Below are 12389 nucleotides of genomic sequence, written 5' to 3'. Positions count from 1 at the left end.
AAGGATCTAGCAGCATCTTTTGTTTCTCTCCCTGTGGAAAAAACAAAAAACAAAAATACAATACACTCAACCAAGCCAAAGTCTTGTGTATCAGCAGTGATAACTTTCACCAGCAGCTCTCTCGTGTGAATGGCCAGCTTTCACCAGCAGCTCTCTCGTGTGAATGGCCAGCTTTCACCAGCAGCTCTCTCGTGTGAATGGCCAGCTTTCACCAGCAGCTCTCTCGTGTGAATGGCCAGCTTTCACCAGCAGCTCTCTCGTGTGAATGGCCAGCTTTCACCAGCAGCTCTCTCGTGTGAATGGCCAGCTTTCACCAGCAGCTCTCTCGTGTGAATGGCCAGCTTTCACCAGCAGCTCTCTCGTGTGAATGGCCAGCTTTCACCAGCAGCTCTCTCGTGTGAATGGCCAGCTTTCACCAGCAGCTCTCTCGTGTGAATGGCCAGCTTTCACCAGCAGCTCTCTCGTGTGAATGGCCAGCTTTCACCAGCCGCTCTCTCGTGTGAATGGCCAGCTTTCACCAGCCGCTCTCTCGTGTGAATGGCCAGCTTTCACCAGCAGCTCTCTCGTGTGAATGGCCAGCTTTCCACCTAACAAGACTGGTGCATGAAGCCTACTGCTGATCATGCAAACGTCCTGAAGGTATCTGAAGATGCAACACTATTGGCACTGTACAAATAGAAATGCAGAATAGGAAAAATGTATGTACGCAGATTACCATCAACACTGCTCACCTACAGATCGGGAACGAAAGGGCACCGGACAACCCCTTTAATAAGATATCTGCGAACCAGGCCTTCAATGCACATCCCTCATTACAGACCTATTTAAGATTTAAGTAGGTCCTTCAAGACCCAGATGCTTTTGTGAGATTGGTACAAGTATAAGTAATGGAAATTATTCTACATGACCATCAGAGATCGGTATGTGATTCATTATTGCCTTTAATGCATACAAAGGATTAATAATGACAACACATGTATCTAATAAATATCTGACAAGCTTCTATTTACATGAGTAAAAAAATGGGTTAAAAAGATATTTACAAGACAGTATAAATAAACTAGATATCAAATTTCTCTTCACAAATCTCATGGCCATTTTCCTCATACTCCTCTCTGGTCACCACCATGTCTTCAAAATCATCGTTTTCCGATATTAACTTTCCTCCTTCCCAAGAGTATGTAATAGGACTAAAAGAGGAAAAAAAAAGAAAAAAAAAATAAGCAGGTAGTCTAAAGAAATTGGTTATATAAGGCCATATCTTTCTTTTGATCTCTGCTATTAACCCCTTCACGACTTAGGACATATGTAGGCCTGATGACCCCTGTCGCTGTCATGTCGTGTTTCCTATCTATGCTGGCAGAGCGCCGTAACACAGCATTTCTCCTGATCAGAGCGATGCTGAAGCATCAGGAGAAACTATCGGACTGTGCAGTCATAAAGTCACCTAGTGGGACTAGTAAAATCAGTATAACATTAAAAGGGTTTTTAAAAAATATTAAATAAAAAAAAAAAAAAAGTTAAGATCACCTCCCTTTTGCCCCGTTGAGAATAAAATGCACATTTAGTTTTGCCGCTTTCAGAAATGACCAATCAAAATATCACATCAATTAATCTGATCGGAAAACATTGTAGTGAGAAAAACATTACAAATGCCAAAAATACGGGCTTTTTGGTCGCCGCAACATTGCATTTAAATGCAATAACAGGCGATCGAAACATTGCATCTATGTAAAAACGATGTAATTAAAAACGCCAGCTCAAGAAAAGAAAAAAAATAAGTTATTGCTGAGCCCCAGATCCTGAAATATGAAACCGCTACAGGTCTCTGAAAATGGCGACAAAAGCACAATATTTTGTTGGGTTTTTTTTTTTTACAAGCTTCAGAAATTTTTTTTTTACCACTTAGATAAAAGTAAAACTATACATGTTTGTTATCTACATACTCATACTGACCCGGGGAATCATAATACCAGGTTATTTTACTATAGTGAGCATGGTAAATAAAAAACCCAAAAAACACTTTTTTGCAATTTCACTGCACCTGGACCTTTTTTCTCATTTTCCTCTACACTTTACGGTAAAACTAAAATGGTTCTATTCCAAAAAGTTCTCATCCCACAAAAAAACAAGCCCTCATAAGGCAATATTGACAGAAAAGAAGGGAATTTTGTTTACTTACCGTAAATTCCTTTTCTTCTAGCTCCAATTGGGAGACCCAGACAGTGGGTGTATAGCTACTGCCTCTGGAGGCCGCACAAAGAACTACACTTAAAAGTGTAAGGCCCCTCCCCTTCTGGCTATACACCCTCCCGTAGGAGTACGGATTCCTCAGTTTTAGTACCAAAGCAAGAAGGAGGAAAGCCAATAACAGTTTCAAAAACAAATTCAATCCGATAACAAGATCGGAGAACTTAAGAAACAACATGAACAACATGTGCACCCGAAAAACGAAACCCTAAGAACAAATAGGGCGGGTGCTGGGTCTCCCAATTGGAGCTAGAAGAAAAGGAATTTACGGTAAGTAAACAAAATTCCCTTCTTCTTTTTCGCTCCTAATTGGGAGACCCAGACAGTGGGACGTCCAAAAGCAGTCCCTGGGTGGGTAAAAAGATACCACATGAACGGGCTGTCAGACAGCCTCTTCCTACAGGTGGGCCACCGCCGCCTGAAGGACCTGTCTACCTAGGCTGGCATCTGCCGAAGCGTAGGTATGCACTTGATAGTGTTTGGTAAACGTGTGCAGACTCGACCAGGTAGCCGCCTGGCACACTTGCTGAGCCGTAGCCTGATGCCGCAATGCCCAGGACGCACCCACGGCTCTGGTAGAATGGGCCTTCAGTCCAGATGGAATCGGAAGCCCAGCAGAACGGTATGTGTGAAGAATTGGTTCCTTGATCCACCGCGCCAGGGTGGATTTGGAAGCTTGCGATCCCTTATGCTGACCAGCGACTAGGACAAAGAGCGCATCAGAACGGCGTAGAGACGCCGTGCGAGAAATGTAAATCCTGAGTGCTCTCACCAGGTCCAACAGATGTAAACCCTTTTCAAATTGGTGAACTGGATGCGGACACAAAGATGGCAAAGTGATATCCTGATTGAGATGAAAGGAAGAAACCACCTTGGGAGAAAACTCTGGAATTGGACGCAGTACTACCTTGTCTTGGTGAAACACCAGGAAGGGAGATTTGCAAGATAACGCCGCTAGCTCGGACACTCTTCGAAGAGACGTGACCGCCACAAGAAAAACTACCTTTTGTGAAAGCCGAGAAAGGGAAACCTCTTTCAAAGGCTCGAAAGGCGGCTTCTGGAGAGCAATGAGAACCTTGTTCAGATCCCAGGGTTCCAATGGCCGTCTGTAAGGAGGAACGATATGACAAACTCCTTGGAGAAACGTGCGTACTTTAGAAAGCCGTGCCAAGCGCTTCTGAAAGAATACGGATAGCGCGGAGACTTGACCCTTAAGAGAGCTAAGCGACAAACCTTTTTCCAACCCAGACTGCAGGAAGGAAAGAAAAATTGGCAATGCAAATGGCCAGGGAGAAAACCCTTGAGCCAAGCACCACGCTAAGAATATCTTCCACGTCCTGTGATAGATCTTAGCTGAGGATGGTTTTCTAGCCTGTCTCATTGTGGCAACAACTTCATGAGATAAACCTGAGGCCGCTAGGATCCAGGACTCAATGGCCACACAGTCAGGTTCAGGGCCGCAGAATTCAGATGGAAAAACGGCCCTTGAGACAGCAAATCTGGACGGTCTGGTAGTGTCCACGGTTGGCCTACCGTGAGATGCCACAGATCCGGGTACCACGACCTTCTTGGCCAATCTGGAGCGACGAGTATGGCTCGATGGCAGTCGGACCTGATTTTCCGGAGAACTCTGGGTAACAATGCTAGAGGTGGGAACACATAGGGGAGTCGGAATTGCGACCAATCCTGAACCAAGGCGTCTGCCGCCAGTGCTCGGTGATCGTGAGACCGTGCCATGAAAACTGGGACCTTGTTGTTGTGCCGTGACGCCATCAGATCGACGTCCGGCGTCCCCCAGCGGCAACAGATCTGCTGAAACACGTCCGGGTGAAGGGACCATTCTCCTGCGTCCATGCCCTGGCGACTGAGAAAGTCTGCTTCCCAGTCTTCCACGCCTGGGATGTGAACTGCGGATATGGTGGACGCTCTGCTTTCCACCCACGTCAAAATCCGCTGGACTTCTTGAAAAGCTTGGCGACTGCGTGTTCCCCCTTGGTGGTTGATGTACGCCACCGCCGTGGAATTGTCCGACTGAATCCGAATCTGCTTGCCTTCCAGCCATTGTTGGAAGGCTCGCAGGGCAAGATAGATTGCTCTGATTTCCAGAACATTGATCTGCAGGGTGGACTCTTCCTGAGTCCACGTCCCCTGAGCCCTGTGGTGGAGAAACACCGCTCCCCACCCTGATAGGCTCGCATCCGTCGTGACCACTGCCCAGGACGGGGGAAGGAACGACTTTCCCTGTGACAATGAGGTGGGGAGAAGCCACCAACGCAGAGAGTCCTTGGCAGTCTGAGAGAGGGAGACAGTCCTGTCGAGGGACGTCGATTTCCCATCCCATTGGCGTAGAATGTCCCATTGTAGAGGGCGCAGATGAAACTGCGCGAACGGGACTGCCTCCATTGCTGCTACCATCTTTCCTAGGAAATGCATGAGGCGCCTCAGTGAGTGCGACTGGCTCTGAAGGAGAGATTGCACTCCAGTCCGTAGCGAGCACTGCTTGTCCAGTGGAAGCTTCACTATCGCTGAGAGAGTATGAAACTCCATGCCAAGATAAGTCAGAGATTGGGTCGGGGTTAGATGAGACTTTGGAAAGTTGATAATCCACCCGAAACTCTGGAGAGTGTCTAGTGCCACCTTCAGACTGTGCTGGCATGCCTCTTGAGAGGGTGCCTTTATAAGCAGGTCGTCTAGATACGGGATGACCGAGTGACCCTGCGAGTGCAGAACAGCTACTACTGCTGCCATGACTTTGGTGAAGACCCGGGGGGCTGTTGCCAGACCGAAAGGTAACGCTACGAACTGCAGGTGTTCGTCGTGTATGACGAAGCGTAGGAAACGCTGATGCTCTGGTGCAATCGGCACGTGGAGATACGCATCTTTGATATCTATTGATGCTAGAAAATCTCCTTGAGACATTGAGGCTATGACGGAGCGTAGGGATTCCATCCGGAACCTCCTGACTTTTACGTGTCTGTTGAGCAACTTTAGATCCAGGACGGGTCGATACGATCAGTCCTTTTTTGGGACCACAAACAGATTGGAGTAAAAACCGTGACCTTGTTCCTGAAGAGGGACGGAGGTCACCACTCCTTCCGCCTTTAGAGCGGCCACCGCCTGCAACAGAGCATCGGCTCGGTCTGGTGGTGGAGAAGTTCTGAAGAAACGAGTTGGCGGACGAGAACTGAACTCTATCCTGTACCCGTGAGACAGAATATCCCTCACCCAACGGTCTTTGACGCGTGACAGCCAAATGTCGCCAAAGTGGGAAAGCCTCCCACCGACCGCGGGTGTGGGAATCGGAGACTGCAAGTCAGGAGGACGCCGTCTTGGCAACGGTTCCTCCGGCTGTCCTTTTTGGGCGTGACTGAGACCTCCAAGAATCTGAGCGTCTCTGGTCTTTTTGAGTCTTTTTTGACGAGGCGAATTGGGACCTGCCCGGTCCTCGAAAGGACCGATAACCAGACTGACCCTTCCTCTGTTGGGGTTTGTTTTGTCTGTGTTGCGGTAAGGATGAGTCCTTACCCTTGGAGTGTTTGATGATTTCATCCAAACGCTCTCCAAACAATCGGTCACGAGAAAAAGGCAAATTGGTTAAGCACTTCTTGGAATGAGAATCTGCTTTCCAATGTCTCAACCACAGGGCCCTACGCAAAACAACGGAGTTGGCTGACGCCACTGCCGTGCGGCTTGTAGCGTCAAGAACAGCATTAATCGCGTACGACGCAAATGCCGCCATTTGCGAGGTCAATGGTGCTACCTGCGGGGCAAATGCACGTGTGACTGAGTCGACTTGCGCAAGCCCGGCTGAGATAGCTTGGAGTGCCCATACGGCCGCAAAAGATGGCGCTAACGACGCTCCAATCGCTTCATAGATGGATTTCAGCCAGAGCTCCATCTGCCTGTCAGTGGCATCTTTAAGTGCCGCTCCATCCTCAACTGCAACCAAGGATCTAGCTGCAAGCCTGGAAATTGGAGGATCCACTTTTGGACACTGGGTCCAACCCTTGACCACCTCAGGGGGAAAAGGATAGCGTGTATCTTTAAGCCGTTTAGAAAAACGCCTTTCAGGATAAGCGTGGGGTTTCTGGATTGCGTCTCTAAAGTCAGCGTGGTCCAGAAAAGTGCTTAATGTACGCTTAGGGTATCTGAAATGGATTCTCTCGTGCTGCGAAGCTGACTCCTCTACAAGAGGAGCTGGTGGGGAAATATTTAACATCTTATTGATGTTAAATATAAGATCATTAACTATGGCGTCACCATCTGGTGTATCTAGATTGAGAGCGGTCCCAGGATCAGAATCCTGATCAGTTACGTCCGCCTCATCACCCATAGATTCATCTCGCTGGGATCCTGACCATTGAGATGAATGTGAAGGCCCGTCATAGCGAGCCCGCTTAGGCTGCCCGGGGCCATCGTCCGAGTCAGAGTCTTCACCCTGAGGTGTATGTGCCCGTCCCGGAGCTTGGAGGTAATTCAGCTGAGGGGGACCAGGGGGCAATGATTGCACAGTGTCCGTGGCCTGAAGTACAGGCCTAGCTCGCAATGTGTCAAGAATTTGTGACATAGTGAGAGACATTCTGTCAGCAAAAGCTGCAAACTCAGTTCCTGTCACCTGGACAGCATTCACAGGTGGTACACCCTGGGTCACGTCCAGCAGAGGTCCCGACTGTGCAAGCGCCGCAGGGGCCGAGCACTGCACACAATGGGGGTCCGTGGAGCCTGCCGGTAGAAAAGTCCCACATGCGGTGCAGGAAGCATATAATGTCTGTGCCTTGGCACCCTTGCGTTTTACGGACGACATGCTGCTGGCTCTCTGCAATGTGAGAGAGTCTATAGCCAAAGGGCGACCAGCGCTATGCAATACAAAGTATTTGTAGAAACAAAATACTAAGAATACTACTGGCACAAGAGGGGGTGAGCCCTGAGGGCTGCTTACCGCCCGCTGAATAGCGGGTAAGAGGCGCAGAATTCCTTGTCTGGGTCTCCCCGGCTCCCCTCTGCAGCTCAGCGTGTCAGCAGGAATGGCTGCCGGCGTCTGTGGAGAGGGGCGGTCCGTGGGAGTTCCTAAACAAAAGTGCGGGAAACAGTGTCCCCTCTGTGCCTATTGTGAGGGCTGGAGTATGTAAAAACGACTCCAGCCCTCGGCGCTGATGCACTGACCAGCGTCCCGCCCCTCTCCTGACTGGCAGGTCTGGGGGCGGGAACGAACGGAAGCAGGCCGCAAAAGCCGGGGACTCGAGTTATCAGCGCGGCCGCCGTAAAAGCGCGGCCCGCGCTGAAGTCCCCGGCGCACCACAAGTGCCAGCCGCGCCGCAGTCCCAGCGGCCGGCGCGACCGATTCCCAGAAGTGTGCCTGCTTCAGCGAAGCTGAATGAGGCCATGGCACAAGCGCCGCAGCGCTGATGTCCCCGGCGCACTACAACACCCAGCATGCTGCGGTGTGAGCGCCAAATGCACGGGGACACAGAGTACCTTGAGGAAGCAGGGCCATGTCCCTGATGTACTCCGCTCCATCCAGCATCTTCTCCAGGGGCTGTAGATGGAGCACGGTCTCAGTGCCTGGAGACCAGTAAATCCCACTTCACCCAGAGCCCTGTAAAAAGGGATGGGGAAGGAATCAGCATGTGGGCTCCTGCCGCCGTACCCGCAATGGGTACCTCAACCTTACAAACACCTCCGACATACAGTGGGGTGAGAAGGGAGCATGCTGGGAGCCCTGTATGGGCCCTCTTTTCTTCCATCCGACATAGTCAGCAGCTGCTGCTGACTAAAAACAATGGAGCTATGCGTGCGTGTCTGACCTCCTTCGCACAAAGCTAAAACTGAGGAATCCGTACTCCTACGGGAGGGTGTATAGCCAGAAGGGGAGGGGCCTTACACTTTTAAGTGTAGTTCTTTGTGCGGCCTCCAGAGGCAGTAGCTATACACCCACTGTCTGGGTCTCCCAATTAGGAGCGAAAAAGAAAAATACAAAAAAAAAAAATAATAATTATGGCTCTTAGAAGAAGAGGAGGAAAAAATAGAAAATTTGAGGATGGTGAAGGGGTTTAATGCAAAAACAAATAGCCCTTTACCCTCGTCCATTTATTCCCACCCCATCTTCTCCCCTCCCTTGTTTGGAATTCACATCAATAAAAGCACATATACAATTATAAACAAGCGTTACAATACTTAAAAGGGAACCTGCCACCAGATTTAGCAACTATAAGCTGCAGTCACCATCATTGAGCCCTTATATACAGTATTCCAGAACGCTGTATATAAGAGCCCAGGCCGCTCTGTATAACATAAAAAAAACCTTTTATAATACTTACCTAGGGGACAGTCTGGTCCGATGGGGTCACTGCTCTCTGGTGGTCGCCGTCCTCTTTCTACCCTGCCCACTGTGGATGAAGTGTCTTACTTCATCCACAGAGGCCAGCATTGTGGCCTTGCGCACTTCTCTCTTCCCTGCTGAGGGCAGATCAAAGTACTGTAATGCACAGGCGTGAAGAAAGGTTAAAGACCACCCGCGCATGCGCTTTACAATACTTTGATCTGCCCTGAGACGGGCAGGTCAAAGTGCCAGCCAGTGTGATGATGTAGGACGCATCATGCACATGAGCCTCAGGAGAAGGAAGACTGAGCTCTCTGCAGATAGGAGGCGCTGGATTGGAGAGTAGTGATGTCCTTTGGCTCAGACCGCCCCCTAGTTGAGTATAAGTGTTTTTTTTTACATTCTACACAGCTGCCTGGGCTCTTATATACAGCATTCTGGAATACTGTATATAACAGAACCTACTGGTGGTGGCTGCAGATTATAGTCGCCAAATTTATGACAGGTTCCCTTTAAATATATTGGAATTGTCACCAAAACAGTAAAAGGATTATCCTAGAATAAAATAATTAAAAATTACATCCCTAGCACGGTCTTTGGATACTACACTTAGGCATCCGATCCAGTCTCCCCCATTGCTTCCCAAAATTGGCTACAGCTCCCCCTCTTAACATAGACCTTTTTTCCATTAGGGTAGCATTGTTTAAACACTGTACCACTTCACCTATTGTAAGTGGGCTAATCGACAGCCCATGTTTAGCAACAGACTTTCTCAAGTGGTATAGAATTTCACTTATGGCCAGTTGAATTGGGGGTGAGGCTCCACTGTGTCCCACATAGCCTAAAATGCAAGATGTCATTCCTAACCAGGTAAATGTTGAATACCTCGCTGTCAACCCACATTGTTCCATCATCCCTTTGAGTCTGGGACATGCCCAGAGCATGGACATGGACCAGATCTGCCCCCTATTCACTACATATTGGACATGTGTTGCCCTATTGTATGCAGGCAGGATGCAGAATTTCCTTTTACCGTGGTTAATACACCAGGCAAAGTTACAGGGTTAAACCGCAATAAAAACAATGTATTCATAAAAATTAAAAGCCCTCAGCCCATTATTAAAGGGTTTTTCCATTAGTAGACAACCCTTGTAAATTTAGCACACAGTTGAGACCTCATATCTTGGTTCATTACGCTTGCGTTCACAAAACTTACTTTTGCGGCAATATGACGGATACATCGTAGTCTGTTGGAGTCAGTTTCCGCACCTCAGAGTACACCCGCTCTTTGAATCCTGGAAATAATGCGTTTCCTCCTGTAAGAACTATGTTCTTGAAGAAATGAGGTTGCATTTCTAAAAGAAAAAATAAAAATTACTATTAAATTCTAAGCAAAAAAATGGGCTAAAGTAGGCGAGTCTATTGAAGGAATACACACTTAAAGGGGTGGTTCACCCATTTTTTTTTTCCCCCCAATGATTCTCACTTACCATTGTCTGCATCTTCTGCATTGGCTTCTGTTTCCATTTCTGGCACTGAGCGGCGCTATCCTGCACGCTCAGTGCCGGTCACATGACCCCCTGGAGCTGTGGCCGCCGGCATCCTCTGACGTCCCGGCATTTCCGGGCTCTCAAACTAGACGGGTACGTCACAGGATGCCGGCGCCACTCACAGTGATTGACTGGGCTGTGGGCGGTGACTACCTGACGTCACAGCCCAGCATCGAGGGGAGGATCCGGAGGACGCCAGTGTGGAGCGGTGAAGGCAGAGCGCGCGCTTACCAGCATTCAGCTGTGGGAGGTACGGGGCGCCAGTGTGGAGTACAGGGGGGGGTTTCCTCCACTGAAATCCCCCCTGTCACGCAAGTATGTGATCACACTGTCCACCCGCCCGCTGTGCTCAGCTGTCAGGAGAGCGGGCGGTGTCGGCAGTGTGATCATATACTCCCACCAGCAGCACAGGTGACCGGACGCTGCATGGGACCAATCTGCTCCACTCTGTCACCTGCACAAAAAGTCCCACAGTGGAGACAGTGACATGCTCTGCTCTGACACATAGTGTGCTGCATGTCACTGTCTCCATTCTGGGACTTGTTGTGCAGGTGACCGGATGCTACATGTCACTAACTGCCCCACTCTGTGATTTCTGCTGCATAGTACCAACTGTATACACTCTCACCTGCAGAATAAGTACCACAGTGGAGACAGTTAGTGACATGTATCATCCCGGTCACCTGCACAACAAGTCCCAGAGTGGATACAGTGACATGCAGCACACTATGTGTCAGAGCAGAGCATGTCACCAACTTGCTCTGCTCTGTCACCTGCGATGCTGCATGTCACCAACTAAGGGTAAGTTCACACAGTGCGTTTTTCGTGGCGTTTTTGCGCGTTTTTCTGGTGCGTTTTTACTCAGAAAACTGCATGACTTTGCTTCCCGAGTAAAGTCTATGCCATTGTGCGCACTAGGCGTTTTTGCGGCGTTTTTTACCACATTTTTGTGCTGAAAACGCAGTGACATTGCTTCCCCAGCTGTCCGCAGACAGCGTTTTTTTTGTAGCTGCGTTTTTGTGTTGACCACAAAAATGCAGCATGTCAATTATTTCTGCGTTTTTCACTGCGTTTTTCACCCATTGAGTTCAATAAGATATTCAACGCAATGAAAAACGCATATAGCCGCGTTTCTATGACTAAAAACGCAGCTATAAACGCAAGGGGTGGGTACTACAGTGACGTGTACAGGAAGAGGATTCCTTCTGTTGGTAAACACAGAAGCATGAATCCTCCCGGTACAGTCACCGCTGCGTCCACAACCCGCCCAGTGCCATGTCAGCTCCGTGCGGCGCCATGTCTGGGCGGGAGGTGGAGGCAGCGGCGAAAACCAAAGTGAACAGTAGAAAAAAAAAATGTCATACTCACCTGTCTGCAGGGTCACGGTGCCATGTCCGCTCCCAGCCCCTGTCTCGGTACCGCCGCTCTGGCTGTGTGCAGTCTCCCCGGGGCACGTACGAAGCTTGCAGGACCTGGCGGTGGATCAGCTCATCGATTCTCGCGGTGTTGCCGGCTTTTTTGCGCCCGGCCGGCTATCAGCTGCTCCTGCCGTCAGGGGACTTCATCAGCTGATTACCGGCAGCTCCTGCAGCGATGGGACAGGATCATACTCCTGTCCAATCGATCGCTGCAGGAGCTGCCGGTAATCAGCACATAAGTGAGTATGTATTTATTTATTTTTTTTTTCGACTGATGCATCAGCTGATTGTATAAAAGCCGATTACACAATCAGCTGATGTGTCATGTGATTCACGTAGTTTAACCTGACACATCATCTGATCGCTTTGACTTCCAGCAAACCGATCAGATGATATTGGATCCGGATTGGACGGCGCGGGACCCTAACCCAGGATTACTGCGGAGGGGGGTTTATTTCAATAAAGATGGAGTCACTAATTGTGTTGTGTTTTATTTCTAATAAAAATATTTTTCTGTGTGTTGTGTTTTGTTTTGTTTTTTTATCATTACTAGAAATTCATGGTGGCCATGTCTAATATTGGCGTGACACCATGAATTTCGGGCTTAGGGCTAGCTGATAATATACAGCTAGCCCTAACTCCATTATTACCCAGCTAGCCACCCGGCATCAGGGCAGCTGGAAGAGTTGGATACAGCGCCAGAAGATGGCGCTTCTATGAAAGCGCCATTTTCTGGGGTGGCTTCGGACTGCAATTCGCAGTGGGGGTGCCTAGAAAGCTTGGGCACCCTGCACTGTGGATTCCAATCCCCAGCTGCCTAGTTGTGCCCGGCTGGACACAAAAATTAGGCGA

The 12389-nt window shown here is 49.1% G+C and overlaps 1 protein-coding gene across 1 annotated transcript in view; it reads right to left on the bottom strand.

Annotated features, from left to right (window-relative positions):
- Nucleotides 1-917: 917 nt before the first annotated feature.
- Nucleotides 918-12389, bottom strand: part of ACTR6 (actin related protein 6) — a 53310-nt gene continuing 41838 nt past the window's right edge. The window contains exons 10-11 of the mRNA XM_075344684.1: nucleotides 9786-9924; nucleotides 918-1190 (exon numbers count right to left, since the gene is read on the bottom strand). Of these exons, the coding sequence (XP_075200799.1) occupies nucleotides 1061-1190; nucleotides 9786-9924 (269 nt within the window). The 3' untranslated portion in view covers nucleotides 918-1060. The remainder of the gene's footprint in view (nucleotides 1191-9785; nucleotides 9925-12389) is intronic.

The sequence above is a fragment of the Anomaloglossus baeobatrachus genome, chromosome 4 (genome assembly GCF_048569485.1).
Source record: "Anomaloglossus baeobatrachus isolate aAnoBae1 chromosome 4, aAnoBae1.hap1, whole genome shotgun sequence".
Classification (NCBI taxonomy): Eukaryota; Metazoa; Chordata; class Amphibia; order Anura; family Aromobatidae; genus Anomaloglossus; species Anomaloglossus baeobatrachus.
Note: the sequence above shows the minus strand (reverse complement) of the source record. Positions and strands in the feature narration are given on the sequence as shown.